At 38.6% G+C, this 20,608-nt stretch overlaps 1 protein-coding gene across 2 annotated transcripts in view; it reads left to right on the top strand.

The window, feature by feature from the left end:
- The window catches only part of UBE2R2 (ubiquitin conjugating enzyme E2 R2), a 49,111-nt gene extending 29,095 nt beyond the window's left edge, over window positions 1–20,016 (top strand). For both annotated transcript variants that reach the window (XM_023762445.1, XM_014464362.2), the window contains exons 3-5: window positions 8,844–8,941; window positions 17,155–17,289; window positions 19,433–20,016. In XM_023762445.1, the coding sequence (XP_023618213.1) occupies window positions 8,844–8,941; window positions 17,155–17,289; window positions 19,433–19,652 (453 nt within the window). In that variant the 3' untranslated portion in view covers window positions 19,653–20,016. The remainder of the gene's footprint in view (window positions 1–8,843; window positions 8,942–17,154; window positions 17,290–19,432) is intronic.
- The last annotated feature ends 592 nt before the right edge of the window (window positions 20,017–20,608 follow it).

Here is a 20,608-nt window from a genome sequence, read left to right as displayed (position 1 = left end):
ACGAAAGGGGTAAACAATGACAATAACAACAACAAAACAAAAATACAAAAGCAAATGCCTACTTAAGTTTCAAAATATGGAAATTGATGAGTTTTTCGTATATCAACTCGAGCACTAAAAATAAATTAAATATAGACTATTCCTGGTAGAAAATATTATTATGTCAAGTTTTAAAAATCATGAGACGTTGGTTGCAGTTTTATTTTTATTTATTTATTTATTTTATTGATTTTTTATGGAGAGGGATGAGAGTTAGAAACATTGATGAGAAAGAACCATCGATCAGCTGCCTCCCACTGGAGGCAGCTGTACGCCCGCAACCAAGGTACATGCCCTTGACCGGAATTGAACCTGGGACCCCTCAGTTCACAGGCCAACGCTCCATCCACTGAGCCAAGCCGGTCAGGGCCGGGTTGCAATTTTAAACTCATCCACATACACATCACTATAGCTATAAAAGTTAAAAATACTGCTGTGTTATATGAACAAATTTAATTATGTTAACATTTCCTTTATTATTGCCATATTTGTGAAATTTATAAATATCCGGGGAAACTTGGAGAACAAAAGAAATTTCCCTGGCCAGTGTGGCTTAGTCATTGAGCATTGACCCATGAACCCAATTCGATTCCTGGTCAGGGCACATTCCCAGGTTGAGGGCTTGATCCCCCAGGAGGGGGCATGCAGAAGGCAAACCATCGATGTTTCTATCACTCAATCCGTCTCCCTTCTCTCTCCAGAATCAATAAAAACAAAAAAAAATTTAAAAAAGAAATTTAATATGGACTTGTCATCAGTAAATGTACTGTACAATCTACTCCTTCTTGCTCTTTTTGTAATACTAGAAGCCTGGTGCACGGATTCGAGCACTGGTGGGGTCCCTTGGCCTGGCCTGCGCCCTCTCACAATCTGGGACCTATCGGGGGATGTCGAAGGCACGGTGCACAGATTCGGCCCGATCCCCGCGGGCCAGGCTGAGGGACCCCAGCAGTGCACGAATCCATGTACCAGGCCTCTGGTATGCATATAAAATCTTTGGTTAATCTCTTCCTGCTCTTCCCCTCCCCCCTTCCCTCTGAGATTCATCAGTCTGTTCCATGTTTCTATGCCTGTGTGTTGAGCGTCTGCCCCCCTGGTGATCAGTGCGCGTCATAGCTACCGGTTGAAAGGTCACTTAGGCTTTTATAAATATAGATGTTGAGTGAAATAAAAATAGTTTCCTGGTTATGTGTTGTATGCTCAGAATTAGACAGCCCACGAGAAACCCCATTTGTTTCACAAACCATGTTAATATGTGAAGTTTTCATGTATATTTTCTTCTCTATGAATGTGACAGTTATGGGAAATCAATCTCACTGCTCTTTAGTATTTATTAAAATTTTTCAGTCCTGGCCGGTGTGGCTTATTTGGTTGAGCATTGTCCCATAAACTGAGAAGTTGCTGGTTCTATTCCTGGTCAGGGCACATGCCTAGGTTTTGGACTCAATCCCCAGTAGGGGGTGGCAAGGCACAGCTGATTCACGTTTCTCATTGATCTCTCTCTTGCTCATCGATCTCTCTTGCTCATCGATGTCTCTCTCTCTCTCTCTCTCTCTCTCTCTCTCTATATATATATATATATATATATGTGTGTGTGTGTGTGTGTGTATGTATATACACACACTAGAGGCCTGGTGCACGAGATTCATGCACTGGGGAGGTTCCCTCAGCCTGGCCTGTGCCCTCTTGCAGTTTGGGACCCCTCGGCGGGTGTCTGCCTGCCGACTCAGCCAGCAGTCAGACATCCCTCTCGCAGTCCAGGGCTCTCTCAGTCTGGGGCTCTCGCAGTACAGGACCCCTTGCTCCTTACCACCCGCCTGCAGCAGAGGCGGGAGAGGCTCCCGCCGCTGCGCTCGCCAGCTATGAGCCCGACTTCTGGCTGAGTGGTGCTCCCCCTCTGGGAGCGCACTGACCACCAGGGGCAGCTCCTGCACTGAGCGTCTGACCCCTGGTGGTCAGTGCACGCCATAGCATTTGGTCAATTTGCATATTATGCCTTTATTATATAGGACTAGAGGCTGGGTGCACGAATTCGTGCATGGGTAGGATCCCTCCCGACTGATCAGGGCCATCTCGCTCATTCCCGATCGGGGTCGATCGGGGTGATCAGGGCCAGTCGGCCAGGGGGAGGGACCATGGGAGGTTGGCTGGTCGTGGGAGGTTGGCTGTGGGAGCACATGGACCACCAGGGGGCAGCTCCTGGATTGGGCGTCTGCACCGTGGTGGTCAGTGCACATCATAGCTACTGGGCGTCTGGTTGTAACAGTCACTTAGGCCAGTGCGGCAAACTCATTAGTCAGCAGAGCCAAATATCAACAGTACAACGATCGAAATTTCTTTTGAGAGCCAAATTTTTTAAACTTAAACTATATAGGTAAGTACATTGTTATTAACTTAATTAGGGTACTCCTAAGGCTTAGGAAGAGCCACACTCAAGGGGCCAAAGAGCCGCATGTGGCTCGCGAGCCGCAGTTTGCTGACCACGGACTTAGGCTTTTATATATATAGATATCACCCCTCCCTCTCCTTTCCCCTCTCTCTAATATCAAGAACATATTTAAAATTTTTTTCCCAATTCATTGGAAAATATTTTTTTGCAGTAATTTTATAGTAGTTTTATGTTCACCATACGACTGAATAAAAAGTATACAGAAGTATTAAATCCTTTTAGCACTGGTGAGTTGTAGAACATAGTATGGAGCTTTGTTTTTTAAAATAATAAAGATTTTGAATGTTTTTTGAAGGAGCATACAAATCATTTTACCTGTACAGTATGCACATAAATGCAACTAATGCAGCTATTAAAGTAAAGGTTGCAGTAAGCTGGTATATTTTATACTACTTGGTAGCCGATATGAAAATATTTTGCTATTTCAATTAAGATTCTAGTTCTATTCTAGACCCAGATGATTCTCAAAACATACTCATCTATAGCAATCACATTGTACAGATGTACCAATTTGACTACTATTCCACTATCATTAGGGCATGGTATTTCTAAATGTTGTTTAATAATGATTAAAAATAGACTCTACATGTTGGCTTAGTCAGCTCAGGCTGCCATAACAAAAGGCCATAGGCGGGATGGCTTAAACATCAGAAATTTATTTTCTCATAGTTCAGGAAGCTAGAAGTCCAAGATCAAGTTGCAAAATGGCTGGTTTTTGGTGATAACTCTCTTCCTAGCTTATCTCTGTGTCTTCATGTGGCTTGGAGAGGAGAGAGAGAGAGAGAGAGAGAGAGAGGTGTCTCATAAGTTTTTTAAAAAGGTTGCCAAGTCTGTAGAACCATTGCTCTTTGGAATAATAAAATTTAGGCTATGTAAATGGCAGCTGGCCCAATTACACAGTTTATGATCTTTGTAATTATTTAGATGGATGATAGTCTATAGTAAAATGGATAAGACCCATAGTCAGCTTTTCAAGAACTGAAAAAACTGGATCTAGCAAGAGTTCCTGTATAATCTAAATTATAAATTATGTTTTTTTAATTACACCCAAAAGACCATTTAAAAGTAAGGATACTGTATTTGTCAGGGTTCTTCAGAGTAACAGAACCAGTAGGATATATAGAAATACATATGAGGAGATTTATTAAAGGAATTGGCTCACATGGTTATGAAGTCTGAGAAATTCCACAGGCTGTAGAACCAGAAAAGTTGGAAGTATCATTCAATTTAAATCTGAAGGTCTGAGAACCAGGAGAAGCCAGTGGTGTAACTCCCAGTCCAAGGCTGCTGCTTGTGTATGTACCAGAGTTCCAAGGCTGGAGAACCAGGAGTTCTGACATCCCCATGTACTGATTCAAACACTAAATCTCTTTCACAAATACCCTCACAGACACACCTAGAAACATGTTTTACCAGCTATCTGAGCATCCCTTAGTCTAGTCAAGTTGACATAAAATTAACCTTCACAGATACTTGTCTTTCTACCTTTTTTCTCTTGCCATTCATATTTATGGTCTTTCTATACTCTGTACATCATTATGTTCACAGGGGATGTAATTTGACTGGATGTATATTTGAATCCTTGAAATAGCAAGATGTTTTATAATAAGGGTTTAGTCCCTTCTTACTTGATAACAATAAAAAATTTTTAGATAGTAGCTTACCTGATTCTGCTTCATCTCCTTTATCATCCAACACACATTTCTTTTTCTTTGATTATTGTTATTTTCTTCTTTGTTTAGTGGAATTATCTCATACAGCTTCTGTGTGGTATTTCTTTGATTTCTCTGAGAATTTATTTTAATGGTTATTCTACTCAGGAATCAAATACTGAAGCCAAAGAAATCACATTAGAATTGATTACAAAGTTGTAATAATGCATTCTCTGATCTCTCAAGCCTAAGACAAACTGTTTAACTTTATTATTTTAAACTAATTTCATATACATTTTATTTTTTCCTTTTAATTGAATTTATTGGGGTGATACTGGTTAACAAAATTATACAGGTTTCAGGTGCACAGTTCTACAACACATCATCTGTACACTGTATTGTATGTTCACCACCCTAAGTCAAATCTCCATCTATCACCATTTATCTCCTCTCTACCCTCCTCCACCTCATCTTACCCTCACCTTCCTCTCCCCCACCTCCTCCAGCAGTCACCACACTGTTGTCCATGAGTTTTCTCTTTTGCTCATAAATTTTAAATATAAATTAAAAAGTCCAATACATTTAGAATACTTTTTATTAAAATACTTTGATGTCAATGTCTAGGTGTTTAAAAAAGCATACTAAAAATACTAAATTTAAATCCACTTCTTTAAAAAAATTACTTTGAAATAATTTTAGATTTGAAGAGCTCCCATAATAGTACAGAAAGTTCATATATACTTTTTGCTCATATTCCTGTCATATTAATATCTTAAATAACCACGATACATTTATCAAAACTATTAAGTAAATTATAGACTTTATTTAGAGCAAAGTATGGAATGGAAAATTTAAAGCATGTAATACTTGCCCTTAGCTACTCTCTATTCTTCTAGGTGAGACAAACTCTATTTCTGTATTGTGTTGTTAAATAATCAGAAACAACATGCTTGAGCTCTGTAGTCTTAATTCACATAAAGGTGCTGAATGCTGTTACAATTTTGTCACATTATTTATTGTGTTAATTTTTAAATGAGCATTTAATGAACATTTAAAATTTACATAATTTTACTAGGTCTTTAAGAAGAGACCTGAATAAATCATTTCTCTTGGAATTCATTTACGGATCCTTCATATGAATATGAACGCTTTCTTATCAGCTAATCAGAAATGTATAACCAAGGACAGTTTATTTGCTTTAGCTACTAGGTTAAATTGACATAAATAACTTCTCTTTGGTAACTGGTAAACTATATTTGTATTCTTTTAATTGTTTTTACTATTTTAAAATGTCATTATTGACTTGTAAAATATTCTTTATTTCTAAAACACTAGAGAAAAGTTTTGTAGAATGCTCCAATAGAACTCCCAAAGTTTCATCTTGTTTTATATGAAACAAAATGAGTAAGGTAGAAAGCCAAGAGAAACCAGAAGATTTTGACTGTTTTCTTTTTCTTTTCTTTTAAAAAAAATATATTTTATTGATTTTTTACAGAGAGGAAGGGAGAGGGATAGAGAGTTAGAAACATCGATCAGCTGCCTCCTGCACACCTCCTACTGGGGATGTGCCTGCAACCAAGGTACATGCCCTTGACCAGAATTGAACCTGGGACCTTTCAGTCCGCAGGCTGACGCTCTATCCACTGAGCCAAACCGGTCAGGGCTTGACTGGTTTCTTGATTTAGTAATACACATTGTTAAACCAAGAGCGTTTGACTGAAAAGTGATTTAATAATACACATTATTAAAGGTTTGAACAATGTTGTACTTGTTTAGATTTACCTTTTCTCCTTATATTTTTTAATTTTTATATTTTTATTGATTTCAGAGAGGAAGGTAGAGGGAGAGAGAGATAGAAACATCAATGATGAGAGAGAATCATTGATTGGCCGCCTCCTGAGCATGTACCCTGACAGGGAATTGAACCGTGACCTCCTGGTTCAAAGGTCCACGCTCAACCACTGAGCCACGCCAGCTGGGCTATATTTTTTTCTTTTAAAAAATTTAAATTAGTCCCTGGCCAGGTGGCTCAGTTGGTTAGAGCGTCATCCAGAAACACAAGCAGACTATTATTTCCCCATTGAATATGTTTAGTATCCCTGTCAAAAATCTGTTGATAATAGATGTATAGGTTTATTTACGGACTCTCAGTTTTATTCCTTTGTTCTATATGCCAGTTCTAACCTGTCTTGTTGACTGTAGCTTTGTAGTAAGTTTTGAAATCAGGAAGTGGGAATCCTCTCACTTTATTCTTCTTTTCCAAGATTGTTTTAGCTGTTGTGGGTCCCTTAAATTTCCATATAAATTTTAGGATTAATTTGTCAATTTCTGCAAAAAGGAAAAGTAGGATTTTGATTTGCATTGTGTTAAATCTGTAGAACAAAGTGGGAAATATTGTCATCTTAACAATACCTGTGAGCACGGGATGTTTTTCTATTTATTTAGGTGTTCTTGAATTTACTTGAGTATTGTTTCGTAGTTTTCTGTGTACAAGTTCTTCACCTCTTTGGTTAGATTTTTTTCCTAGGTATGTTACTCATTTAGATGCTGTTGTAAGTGGAATTATTTTCTTAATATCCTTTTTAGGGTATTCATTGCTGGTGTATAGAGATAAAACTGACTTTTGAGTGTTGATCTTATATCCTGCAACTTTGCTGCATTTGTTTATTAACTCTACTTGTTTATTGGTAGCTTTCTTGTAAACTATTTGTAACTACTTTTATCATTTGCAAATGGAAATCGTTTTATTTCTTCCTTTTCAATTGGTATGCTTTTTATTTTCTTGTCTAATTGTTCTGACTAGAACTTGTAGGAAAGTGTTAAATAGCAGTGGTGAGCCCTGGCTGGCGGCTCAGTGGTTAGAGCGTCAGCTGGTGCACCAAAGGATCGTGGGTTTGATTTCTGGTCAAGGACATGTATCTGGGTTGCCAGTTTGATCCCTGGTCCAGGTCCTGGGAGGCAACCAATCAATGTGTCTTTTTCACATCAATGTTTCTCTCTCTCTCCCTCTCCCTTCCCCTCCCTGCCTCCCTCCTTCCCTCCCTCCCTTCCTTCTCTCCCCCTCTCCTTCTCTTTCTCTCCCTCCTTTGCTTCCCTTCAACCTTCCTAAAAATCAATGGAAAAAATATACTCGGATGATGATTAACCTAAAAAAAACAGTGGTGAGAGAAGGTATCCTTGTTTTGTTCCTGATCTTAGGAGAAAAACTTTCACCATTGAGTATGATGTTAACTGTGGATCTTTTAATAAATATCCTCTATAATGTTAAAGTTCCCTTTTATTTATAGTTTCGGAGTGCTTCTATCATGAAAAAGTTTTGGGTTTTGTCAGATACTTTGCAACAGTAGAGATGCCCCCCCCCCTTTTTTTAATATATTTTTATTGATTTCAGAGAGGAAGGGAGAGGGAGAGAGAGAAACATCAGTGATTAGAGAGAATCATTGATCGGCTGCCTCCTGCATGCCCCCTACTGGGGATCGAGCCCACACCCGGGCATGTGCCCTTGACTGGAATCAAAACCGGGACCTTTCAGTTTGCAGGCCAACACTATCCACTGAGCCAAACCAGCTAGGGCGAGACGCACCCCCCCCCCCCGCCCCCTTTATATATATATTTATATTGATTTCAGAGAGGAAGGGAGAGGGAGAGATAGAAACATCAATGGTGAGAGAGAATCATTGATCAGCTGCCTCCTGCATGCCCACTTGGGGATCGAGCCCGCAACCCAGGGGTGTGCCCTTGAATGGAATCGAACCTGGGACCCTTCACTTCGCAAGCTGACGCTCTATCCACTGAGCCAAACCAACTAGGACAATAGCAGTCTATTTTTGCATATCGTTAGCAATCCATGTGTTTGACTTAAACTAAATGTACCTGTGGATTAGGTCCTATAATTTAAATTTACATACCAAAATATTAAAACCATAGTGGTGAATTCTTCTATCCTATATACTGAAAGAGTTATAATGAAGTTGTTTTGAGGCATATTTTCAGTTTATATATACCATACTTACTAAAACCAGTGATTGATATTAAAGGTGATTATAGCATCTTTATGCAGATTTTAAGCAGTTCAGATTTTTTTGTTTTGTTTCTTTTTATGTACTTGAGGTAGTTTTGTGTCTGAAAATAGAGATATTTAGTTGCTTCCCAAGACTCTTGAATCTTGATTTACCAGGTTTGTCTATTTTGTGAACGTGTGTGTGTGTTTTTAATTGATTTTAGAGAGAGAGGAAGGGACAGGGATAGAGAGATAGAAACATCAATGAGAGAGAAACATCTATAAGGCAGCCTCCTGCACAACCCCTACTGGGCATTGAGCCCAGAACCCAAGTATGTACCCTGACCAGGAATCAACCTGGTGATCTCTTGGTTCATGGGTCAACGCTCAAGCACTGAGCGATACTGGCCACGCTGTATATTTCTATTTTGAAATGATTTTTTAGGAGGAGGATGTTAACAGATATACAGTGTTTCTTTTTTAACTAAGAAATATATATTGGAGATTGGTCACCATTAATATTTATAATATTAAAAAAGTTTAATCCTTTAACATTGAGTCCAAATGTGAAGAAAAAGCAGAATTGTTTTCTCTTCTAATGATAAGAAAACAAGTTTTGGAGGGATAAAAGAAATTTCAGAGGAACTGATGTGTCTTTTTTATGTCATATTTTTGAGTACTGAATGTGGTTTGTATCTTACAGAATGGAGATGTATGCATTTCAATTCTTCATCCACCCGTAGATGACCCACAGAGTGGTGAACTGCCCTCTGAAAGGTGGAATCCTACTCAGAATGTCAGGTAAGGGGTTGATAAGAAATAATCTGGTTTTTAGGTGTTTCTTAAAATTGGATATTATTTTTTAAGTACAAAATAATCCTTTTATATTTGGTTATTTTGTCTCCTGCTAGAGCTTTAAGTAGCATGTATGCATCATTTTGAAGAGTTGTATTTATGGAACAATAATGCGCGTTACTCCTTTCTCTATGTTTGCCTTGGGAAAAATTTTCTAGTGTGAATTCTTCCTCTTACTTTATCGTAAGTTCCATCTGCGTCTTGGATCTCATGATTTTCATGTTTGTATTGATTGTTTCTTTATTCTAGGATTCTTATTACTTTTTGCAGAAAGGTCTTATTGTTTCCAAACTGAAAATTTACTTAACATGCTACTTAAAAATTTTTTTTAAAAAAGATTTTATTGATTTTTGGAGAGAGGAAGAAAGAAGGAAAGGGAGGAAGGGAGGGAGGGAGGGGGCGGGGAGAGAGAGAGAGAGAGAGAAAGAGAGAGAGAGAGAGAGAGAAGAGAGAGAAATGAATGTGAGAACCAAACATCAATCAGCTGCTTTCTGCACACCCCCTATTTGGGATCAAGCCCCACAACCCAGGCATGTGCCCTGATGGGGAATCAAACTGGCAATCTTTTAGTGCATGAGACAACACCCAATCAACTGAGCCATACTGGCCAGGCTACATGCTACCTTTAAAAGAGCTTCCATTATCCATTGTTTTATATATAGGATGTTCAAAAAAACTGTATACACACACTGAATAATTGTAAAGGCAGTGTTTGTTAAAACACATTTCAAAAGTGAGCTCTCAATTGTGCATTTTTGGGGGACACCTTGTATATGTGGATGTGTCTTAAGATTTGGAAGGCTTGTCTATTTCTTGTGATTTCCTTTATTGATTAATCTATTGACCCATCTATCTAGATAGATAGATATTTAATCATCTGTTCTTTCTGTTTTGTTTTTTTATTGACTTTAGAGAGGATGAAAGGGAGGGGCAGGGGGAGAAGAGAGAGAGAAACATCGATGTGAGAGAGCCACATCAGTTGGTTGCCACCCCAACTTGCCCCAATAAGGGCGAGGAACCTGCAACCCAGGTACGTGCCCTTGGCCGGAATCGAACCCCTGACCCTTTGGTTCCAGGGCCAACACTCTAACCACTTAGCAGCACGTGCCGCACTGTCAGTCTTTTTTTAAAAAAGTTTTATTCAGATATAATTTCCATACTATACAATTCTTTGATTTTAAGTGTATAGTTCATAGGTTTTTAATATATTCACAGCATTGTACAACCATTACCACAATCACTGTTAGAACATTTTCATCACCATTAAACTTATACCTGTCATTTATACTTTTTATTATCTCTCAACTCCATCCCACCCTTCCACCTAGGAAACACCAGTCTGCCTCCTGTCTCTATGAATTTGCCTATTCTGTACATTTCATATGAATGGAATCTTACAATATGTAGTATTTTGTGTCTGGCTTCTTGAACTTAGCTGAACATTTCCAATGTTCATCTTCATTGTAGCATGTATTATATTTCATTCCTTTTTATGGCTGAGTAATATTCCATTAAGTGCTTATACCACAATTTGTTTATTCATTAATTACTCGAACATTCGGATTATTTCTTTGGCTATTATGAATAAGCTGCTATGAACACTGTGTACATGTACATGCTTTTGTTTCCTTGGATATATACCTGGGAATGAAATTGCTGGGTCATATGGTAACTCAATATTTAACTTTTTGAGGAACTGCCAGCCTGTTTTTCAGTGTGGCTGCACTAAGTAATACATCCCCACCAAGGAGTATGAGAATACCAATTTCTCCAGGTCTTTATTAACACTTATTATCTGTGTTTTTAAAATTATAGTCATTCTAATGGGTGAATGTGGTTTCTCATTGTGGTTTTGTCCTTTTTGTTTTACATAACTTAAAATTTTAGAACAGTTTTAGATTTTCAGAAAAATTGTGAAGTATAATTTCCATATACCCTGCACCTGCCAGTTTTCTTTAATATTAACATCTAACATTAGTATGATTCCAATTATTATAGTGAACTAATATTAATGCATTGTTTTAAGTAAAGTCCATACCCTTTCACATTTTCTTAGTTTTTACCTTATGTCATTTTTCTGCTCCAGAATCCCAGGCAAGATACCATATTATATTAATAAGCATGTCTCTTTAGGCAACTGTGGCAGTTTCTTAAGACTTTCCTTTTTTTTTTTTTTTTAATGACCTTGACAGTTTTGAGGAGGACTGATCAAGTATTTCATTCCCCAGTTGGTATTTTTCTGTTGCTTTTCTGGTTATTAGACTGGGTAGTGAATAGGGGGAAGAAAATCAGGAAGGTAAAGTACAGTTGCGAGTATCCGAGGGGGATCCTGGAACCATGCAGTTAAGCTTTGGGAGAATCAAAAGCTATATGCGGATTTTGACTGTACAGGGATTGTCACCTCTAACCTTTGCATTGTTCAAAGGTCAGCTGTACATTTTCTTTATGTCATATCAAGGATGCATACTGTCAACATTTTTTATCACTGTTAATACTAACATTCATAACACTCATGACTGAGACTATTTTTAGGGTTTCTCCACTGTAACTCCTTTCCCCCTTCCATTCTGTACTCCTTGGAAGGAAGTACAGCCCACACTTTAAGGATTGGGGAATTATATCTTCTAGATCTAGAGGCTGAGATACCTGCATAAATTATTTCCAATTCTTCTGCAACAAGATTGATCTATGCTCCCCATTTACCTGTTGATTAAATCATGTTGTTACTCATTTTTATTTATCTGAAAGCTAGTAACTTGATTAGGATCTCCACTTTTGTCAAAAGCAAAGAATTGAGAGCTTTCTGACTTGCACCAGGATTTCTTACCCAGCTCTTAGTGAGTTATTTCCCATTTTCTGGGACATGTATACCAAAAGGTTCATGTGTTCAAGACACATCAAATAACTATTGATTATGCTCATTACTCATTCATTTAGGTACCTTGTTCAATCCAATATACTTAGAAAGGGTTGAGAAAAGAAATATATGGCATGGGGCAAAAATAAGTTCATAGTTGTGACTGCACGAAACTGTTTATTCTTGCATTATTATTATTTTCCATATGAACAATTGTAAATCTACTTTTGCCACCTCCTATATTTTAATCTGATACCCTCCTTCCTACTGTGTGTTCTCAGTGATATGTCCATCACCAGCAGCAGCTTTAGGGCTTACACAGCAAGAACTGTTATATTTGTTAGTTGCTTTACCAGCATTAAAAACTTTGTAGCATGTGGCCCATTAAGCTATCTCATTTTCTGTCATAACAGATTTCTTTGCCACAATGTCCTCTTTAAATTATTCTCCCATCTTCAAAACATGTAATGAGGACTGAGTTTGAAATAGTGTATATGAATCAAGTAAATTTAGGTTTTTAAGAATGAACCCTTTCTATCTCTCTCACATGCTGCTTGGAGGGGTATGTGTATACATTGGGAGAAAAATGCCAATGTTCAATTCTGCAAAATTCTAAACTTTTCCTGCTAAGTTTCCAGGAAGACCCATAAGCCAGAATTATTTTGTTGTGTGTGCTAGGACCAGTTTTCTGCCCTCCCAGCCAGAGTACTTGTGGTGACATGGTAACAGAGAAAGGACAGACCCATCTCATTGACTACTGTCTTTCTTGAAAAGGGACAAATACAAAAAAAAAAAAAATACAAAAAAAAAAAAGGGACAAATACATTATTACCCATTGGGTCATAGATGTCTAATTCTGATTTTCTGTCTCCCTTAAATGCTTCTATAGTTTTGTTTTTAAAACATTTTAGTGCTATAGAACTTTACAACTTGCTTTTTGCGTGTGTGTGTGTGTGTGTGTGTGTGTGTGTGTGTGTGTGTGATTAGTTGGCCTTCATGTTCTCTGGGTGTTTTTGTTTACAAATTTATTTTTTATCCAAAAGAAGATAGCCAGTGATATTATCTCTAACAAAGATACTGAATCAGGCAAAAGGATCTGAAACATGAACCTGAAGACTGTCTAGAGTGCTTTTGCCTATCCTTTTGTCAGTACTTCTTTCTCTTCTTAGCATTTTTCTATTTTCCAAAAAATTTTACCGTCATCCCTTATTCTGGCTTAAGCAGGGGTGGAGGGAGCACATTTTTCCTAGGAATATCTGTGAATTGTGGTGGTGGTTATGGGAATTGTGCAGTAAGTGGAAAACACTTTAAAACTCTATATCCAAAATTCTTACTGGTTTAGGTCTGTTCTGTGTTGTAACACATGTTAAAACACACCACTGGATTTGGGCAACCAGACCTGTTCCTCTATACCCAGTTAATGAATGGTAGTGGTGTTTTTCTTTATGGGAACTGAGAGTCTGGGGATGGGCCCTCATAGTCTATTCTGCTAATCCAAGAAATTTATGTCCAGGTGCCACAAGATTGTCTAAATGGACAAATGCAACTCTGTGTTACTCAAAACCAGAGCTTCACGTGGAACCATGAATTTATATGGACATAATGAGACTAAAAAGGAGTGTATGCTGTTTTCCTGATTCCTTCCCCTTTGTTCATGATCTGCAGGAAACCAATCCCTCTAATGGGCTTTGAGTAACCTCTTCATTGGGGGATAGTTTAATTATTTGTTCTTTCTTTCCCTTTTCACCTATTGTTAACCCTCTCCACCTTCTGCCTTTTTTCTTCTGAAAAGAGAAATGAATAAAGATTTTAAAATATTAACTGAAAATAACAATAAAAAATGACAACAAAGAACATAGTTTGTACATTCTGCCAGTATGGTCTTAGCACTTCAGCTTTCCCATTCTATAAAAACAGGATTAATAGTACTTACCTTGCAGAGCTTACCATGCTAGAGGTATAGTGTAATGCCCTGTGTTGAATTATTTTGGTGTAAGTGATGGACATTTTAAACTATGTATGACATTTTCTCCAAGCCTTTTCCAGTCGTGGTATATAGAAAAAGGAAGTGATAGGTCTGACCCACCCAACTGATGAGGGAATCAATATAGGTATAATTAACTTGCAACCCATCCACAACATACTGGTTTGGAAACTTTGAATGTTTTTCGTCAGTAATCTTTGAGAGAGAAAAAAATCTCAATTCTGCTTTGTTCTATATTGGCCTTTATATTAGGCTGGCTCTCACCACTTGGTAACAAAGATGGCCACCTGCTCTATACTTTCCATATTCTGTTACTAAACCAACAAGAATAAAAATTCTTTATTAGGTTAGAAAAACGAGTTCCCACCAGGGTTCTGATTGTCCCAGCTTAGATCGCATGCATATCCCCAAACCCATCCTCATGACAAAATGATGGAATCCTTTGGCCAGCACTTGGTGGTATGTCTACTGCTGTGGGTATAAGTAGGTTGTTTGTATGAACGTGTAGCATGATGGTGGATTCTCTATACAAAACAAAACAAAACAAAAAGATTGTGCTTTCCAGATGAAGGGAGGAAAGCGTGCTGGGTTAACTATTATCACAATCCACTGTGGTACCTAATGCTTCTGAAAGCATCGTGGATTTCAGTTTAGGAGTACATGGTAGTAGAAGTGGGCTTGTTTTAGTACAAATGGATGATTCACCATTTTAAAAAATTATGTTACCCAGTATAGTATTTTTAAAAAAATATATTTTATTGATTTTTTCAGAGAGGAGGGGAGAGAAATAGAGAGTTAGAAACATTGATGAGAGAGAAACATCGATCAGCTGTCTCTTGCACACTCCCTACTGGGGATGTGCCCGCAACCAAGGTACATGCCCTTGACCAGAATCGAACCTGGGACCCTTCAGTCCACAGGCCAAAGCTTTATCCACCGAGCCAAACCAGTTAGGGCCCAGTATAGTATTGTAATAATATACACAAGATGTTATAAAAACCAACTTGGTGAAACTAACTTGTGGGGAAAAATTTCCTAATTAATATGATTCATCTAGACATACAGCTGTTTAAACTTCTTTAGTATTAAAAATTCAGTTCCTCAATTGCACAAGATATCTTTCAAAATGCTCAGTGGCCACATGTGGCTAGTGGTTATCATATTGCATAACAGATTATACTTTTCCACCATCATTGAAAGTTGTAAGTATACAGTGCTGATCTAGACCATTAAAACCTTTTTTCCCTGTTTATTACCATACTTTGTCCTTATCCTGCTTATACTAGTATAACACTAGAGGTCCGGTGCACGAATTCATGCACCAGTGGGGTCCCTTGGCCTGGCCTGCAGGATGGGGCCAAAACCTGCTCTCCAACATCCCCCAAGGGGTCCTGGATTGCGAGAGGGCACAGGCCAGGCCGAGGGACCCCACTGGTGCACCATCAGGGCTGGGGAGGAATGCAGGAGGTTGGCCAGCTGGGGAGGGACCGCGGAGGGCTCCAGGGCATATCCGGCCCATCTCACTTAGTCCCAATCAGCCGGACCACAGCAGCAAGCTAACCTACTAGGTGGAGCATCTGTCCCCAGTGGTCAGTGCATGTCATAGTGAATGGTTGAGCGGCCTTAGCATATCATTAGCATATTATGCTTTGATTGGTTGAACGGACGACTGGACACTTAGCATATTAGGCTTTTATTATATAGGACTAGAGGCCCGATGCACGAAGATTCGTGCAAGAATGGGCCTTCCCCTGGCTGCCAGCACCGCCTTAGCTCCGGCCCGGAGCCACCTTCCTGCCTTCCTGCACTGCCCAGAGGCCCAGAGCAGCTGGGGCAGTGCAGAACGCCCCCGGCTGCTTGGTGCCTGCATATGCAAATTAACCCAACATCTTTGTTAGATTAATTTGCATAATCACTCTTGATTGGCTGGTGGGCATCGTGAAGGTATGGTCAATTTGCATCTTTCTCTTTTATTAGTGTAGATGTTTTGAGTGTTTTCTTCTGAAGCAACCCTTATGTAATTTTCTACCTACACTTTTGCTTTTAGGATGTTATGTGAATCCATTTTCCATTATTGGCAGTGATGAGTTTCTTTGAATCTTTTAAATGTAATTACTGGAGAAAACCATAAGGATCTTGGCAGGAAGGGCAAGGAGTTATTTCTAACCTAATAGAAAGGTGTGTGTGTGAGAGATAAATGGATTTTAACTAGATGGGAACTTTTTCTTTGAAAGTGCCTTTGTCATAATTTTGTATAATCACGTAACAGAAACTCTTTGCCCTTTTTAGGAAAAGGTTTCATCAAATCAAACATCTAATTGCCTGGTCCCCTCTCTTTATTTTTTGCTTGGGGCCAGGAGCAAAAGGCTATTTTGCAACAACACAATGTATAACCTCGCACCAATGAGAAAAGGTAGAGAAATTTAATTTTTTTCTCCCATTTTTCTCCTTTCGTACATGCACGTAGCTTGTAGGGGGAAAAAGCCTGGGAATAGTCTGGAATATTTTTGGAGCCTACTGTGCTCTTTTGGTTATTTTATCTAACTGAAACTGTATTCCCCATGACTGATTAAGGTGTCTAGTTTTTATCTGTGGATAAAAATTGCCTGTTTATATCTCCCACAAGCTATATAAGCCCTGGGAATTCAGGGATGACATCTAACTTGCTCACTATCATACAGCCAACATCTGGTGCTTCTGGCACATAGTAGGTGCTTAGTAAAACTTTTTGAATAAAGATTTCTGTTAAGAGACTAGTTCTTTTTCCTGCATTGTCCTGCTTATCTGTCTTTCTTCCCTTAAAAATATGGAAAAGAAATACATTTCTGTGTAATACTGGTTTTTTTTTTAGATCTTATAAACAGCCATGATTAGATTGGATGTATGAAGTAGCATCATTTTTTTTCCTCCCATGAAAAAATTGTCTTGAAGCTAAATGTTTTTTGTCTTTCTTTTTCTTATTGCACTTAACTTGTAATTTCTGAAGCAAACTTGTGGGGAAAGTTTCTAAAATCTAAAATGTTATTTGAAAAGCTTCCAGACCTGTACTTTTTGCAGATTGGAGTATGTAGCCAGTTGAGACAGTCTTCTACAGTTTTATGCCCTGCAACAGGATCTCAGGCTAGGCTCACATATTTCCTCTGCTTTTATCTCCTAGTTAGCCTAACCAGCTGAGTACTGAGAACAAAATTTTATGATACTCTATTTCCATTTCCCTAAGGCCTCAAATATTGTAGTCTTCAATTTTAAAGAATACTTTTGAATCCTATGAATATGAGTATTTGTAGCTGATTCTTTTTTTTTTTTTCCTGTTTCTAGGACTATCCTGTTAAGTGTAATCTCATTGCTTAATGAGCCCAACACCTTCTCCCCAGCCAATGTGGATGCTTCAGTTATGTTCAGGAAATGGAGGGACAGTAAAGGAAAAGACAAAGAATATGCTGAAATCATTAGGTAAGGTGCTTTGTTTTTGATCATTTCAAGTCTTTACTTAGAACCAAAGTAATATCCTAGAACCAGAGGTTTAAATTGAATTTCATTGTCTACTCCATTTCTCTCAATTAGATTGTTTGGGAAGAGATTTGTGCTTGAGACCAATGAGTTTGGCTTTTTGGAGAACACACACTGCAAGATAATGTTGTAGCAGATGTGATTTCCTGGGAACCAGAGCTTCTAGGTTCTGAGCCAGTCAAGTTTGCAAACTTTCCCTTGTAATCATTTTAGGGATGATTGCGTTATTTTGGACTTTTAAGTGTAGCAAGCACCCAGTGTATTCCAATCATTCCAGGTTATTTTGTTTTCAAATTTTTTATTAATGAAGCCCTATTGTTGTTCTGGGCATGATCATTATCAGCAACATTAGTATATGGTCTAACAGAACCTTAGAATAAGAATCAGGAGGCTTGGGATCTACTCCTAGCACCTCTCATGTGACCTTTTATCAGTTAACTTTTTGCTGTTTAGTTTTTCTATGTAAAAGGGAAAAAAAGTAGAAGGTATTAAGTTCTTGATCATTTCCTGAGTAGGACATAAGGTTTTCATAACTACCCAAGATTGGTACTTGAATTGAAATAAATCTAATTCCCCTGAATACAACTGCATTTTTATATTTAGTAAGTTTATACAAACTCTAGTAAGAACTAGAATTTAGAGAGTCCCTCTCTATAAATCTAGTCAACCTAATACATACGAGTTAGATCATAAAACAAATACTAGATAGTGGTAAGTAGGATAATGTGAAGGAGTGATGAGATGGTTGCTTTAAATTGGGTTGTCAGAACAAGCCTCCTGTAAGGTGATATTTAAGTTCATATCTGAGTGACAAGAAGTATACCATGTGATATTAAAAACAAACACACAGAAAAGGGCATGTCATTTGATAGCTGAATAATATAGATTAGTGGTTGTTTTCTGCCACTGGAAACACTAAAGAACCCTTCCACGCCCCAATCCATAATCATTTAATGAGATTACAGGGATGGATAGAATGTAGACACCTGTGTTTTGTTTATCAGCCGCCTAGGTGACTGGTATACACCAGAGATCGAAGATAATTAGTATAAATAGTAAGGGCCCATAGAAACTTAGAGGAGCAGGAGTGGATTGAGGATTTAAAGATGGGAATGCTTCATTAAAAACAGGGTTGAAGCCTGATGTTCAAGGAAAGGACGGATTTAGTAAGTGAAGAATCCAGAGGAATTTGTATTCTTCCTGATTCTTACTTTGAGTTTCTTTATGTCATTCTTATATTCTTTCAACATATTTTATGCACCTGCATTGTGTCAGTTACACTGCTAGGTCATTAAGCTGTAGTCTTTCTCCCTGGGGAGCTCACTTTACTTAGCAAACAAATGAGTGCAACTATAGAAGCTTAAACAAGATACACTGGAAGGAATATATAATACTATGGAGTTCCTAGAAGATAATGCCTCATAAATAAGAATTTTCCAGTAAAAGGGCAAAGAAAAAGCCTCTTCAGGGAGAGAAACATGTTTGCTAAAACAGAGGTGTGTAACTGTAACAGCATGGCACGTCAAGAGAATTGTAAGTAGCTTTACATTGCTTGAATATAAATTCTGATTTGGGAAATTAATCAGGTCTTAAAAGACATTGATGTGCCCTAGCCTATTTGGCTCAGTGGATTGAGCATCAGCCTACAGACTGAAGGGTCCCGGGCTCAATTCCAGTCGGGGGCACATGCCCAGGTTGTGAGCTCAATCCCCAGTGGGGGGTGTGCGCGAGGCAGCCAATCAATGATTCTCTCTCGTTGATGTTTCTCTCTCTCTCCCCCTCTCCCTTCCTCTCTGAAATCAATAAAAATATATTTTAAAATAAAAAGACATTGACATGAGACAACTAGGAGAAAAAATACCTGAGAAAATTGCTGGATGACCAATATTTAAGATTTGCTTTTCTAAAGGTCATTGTGTCCTTCAAAATGGCACCTGAGAGGATGACCGCTTTTGGGGTGATAGAGGCTTTCAGATGCAGGCACTAAAAGTTTAGAAACCTGAGTTATAAGGAATCTTATTTAGAAACACCAATTATAAATCCATCTTCAAGACAGAGACTTATATAACTACCCTCTCCCCTTCAGAAAACAGGTTTCAGCCACGAAAGCTGAAGCAGAAAAGGATGGAGTGAAAGTCCCCACGACCCTGGCGGAATATTGCATCAAAACTAAAGTGCCTTCCAATGACAACAGCTCAGATTTGCTTTATGACGACTTGTACGACGATGACATTGATGATGAAGATGAGGAGGAGGAAGATGCCGACTGTTATGATGATGATGATTCTGGGAATGAGGAGTCGTGACCTGCTCCTTCGAAGCCCCTGTACTGCCCTGCCATCTCAGGCCAAAGGGAGGGGAGCAAGTGGGGACCTAGCAATGGCCCCTCAGCAAAAACCTATCACAGGGGGTGGGGAAAACAAACATGGCTCCTGCTGACTCCCCTTGTGGATCTCAGTTTGCTCCTTTTTATGGACCTCTTAATGGAGAGACGGTAATCCTCCACAGAATGTCCGAATTCTTGCATTCTTTACCCTTCCATCACTGTATTGATTTTTTTCCCCCCTTTAAACCCAAACCCTTGCCTCACTTCGTCTCTACAAAGTGTTCACAGCAAAACACGTTTGGTCTGTTTTTAGATTCTTGAAGAATTAAATAGTCTTTCATCAAGATGTTTAATGTGTTTAAAGCTGGGAACCCATTGGGAGTTCACAAGTGCTGCATATACTGGGTAGCAAAAGAAAATGGAAACAACCCCCACAAAAATCCCATAAGACAAACTTTTAAAAATTGTTGCCAAGGTTTAGCTGCTCCGTTAAAAAGGGTGTCTGTGCGTGTATGTGTGTGTATGTGTGTGTGCATTTGTTCAGCCCCATGTTGGTGAATTTTGTTTCTTTCCAGTTCTTAAGTCTGGGTACAGTGGGCATCAGGGACTCTGTGCTAAGACTGATGAAATGTGTTCCTAGGGCAGAGAGCCCCTTCAGCCTCCAGGAAATCATCCTAACACAGAGGTCTCAGCTGTTCTGAGGAAAGAAATCAGATTTTGGTTTTTGAAATTGATTGGGATCTAAAGCCTGAAATAAATATTCATACTTTACATAGAACTGAGCACTTGATTGCTATTTATTTTAAAGGCAGAGTTGTTCTTCCCCCACCAGGGAGTTGGGGGAGAGAGTGGGGATTAGTGTGTGTGTGGAGTCTTGGTGATGGCAACAAAGGGTTAAAAATCACTATGCCAATTTTGGTTGATGCTGCTGGGGGT

This window comes from Myotis lucifugus, unplaced genomic scaffold, assembly GCF_000147115.1.
Source record: "Myotis lucifugus unplaced genomic scaffold, Myoluc2.0 scaffold_246, whole genome shotgun sequence".
In the NCBI taxonomy this organism is placed as follows: domain Eukaryota; kingdom Metazoa; phylum Chordata; class Mammalia; order Chiroptera; family Vespertilionidae; genus Myotis; species Myotis lucifugus.
Note: the sequence above shows the minus strand (reverse complement) of the source record. Positions and strands in the feature narration are given on the sequence as shown.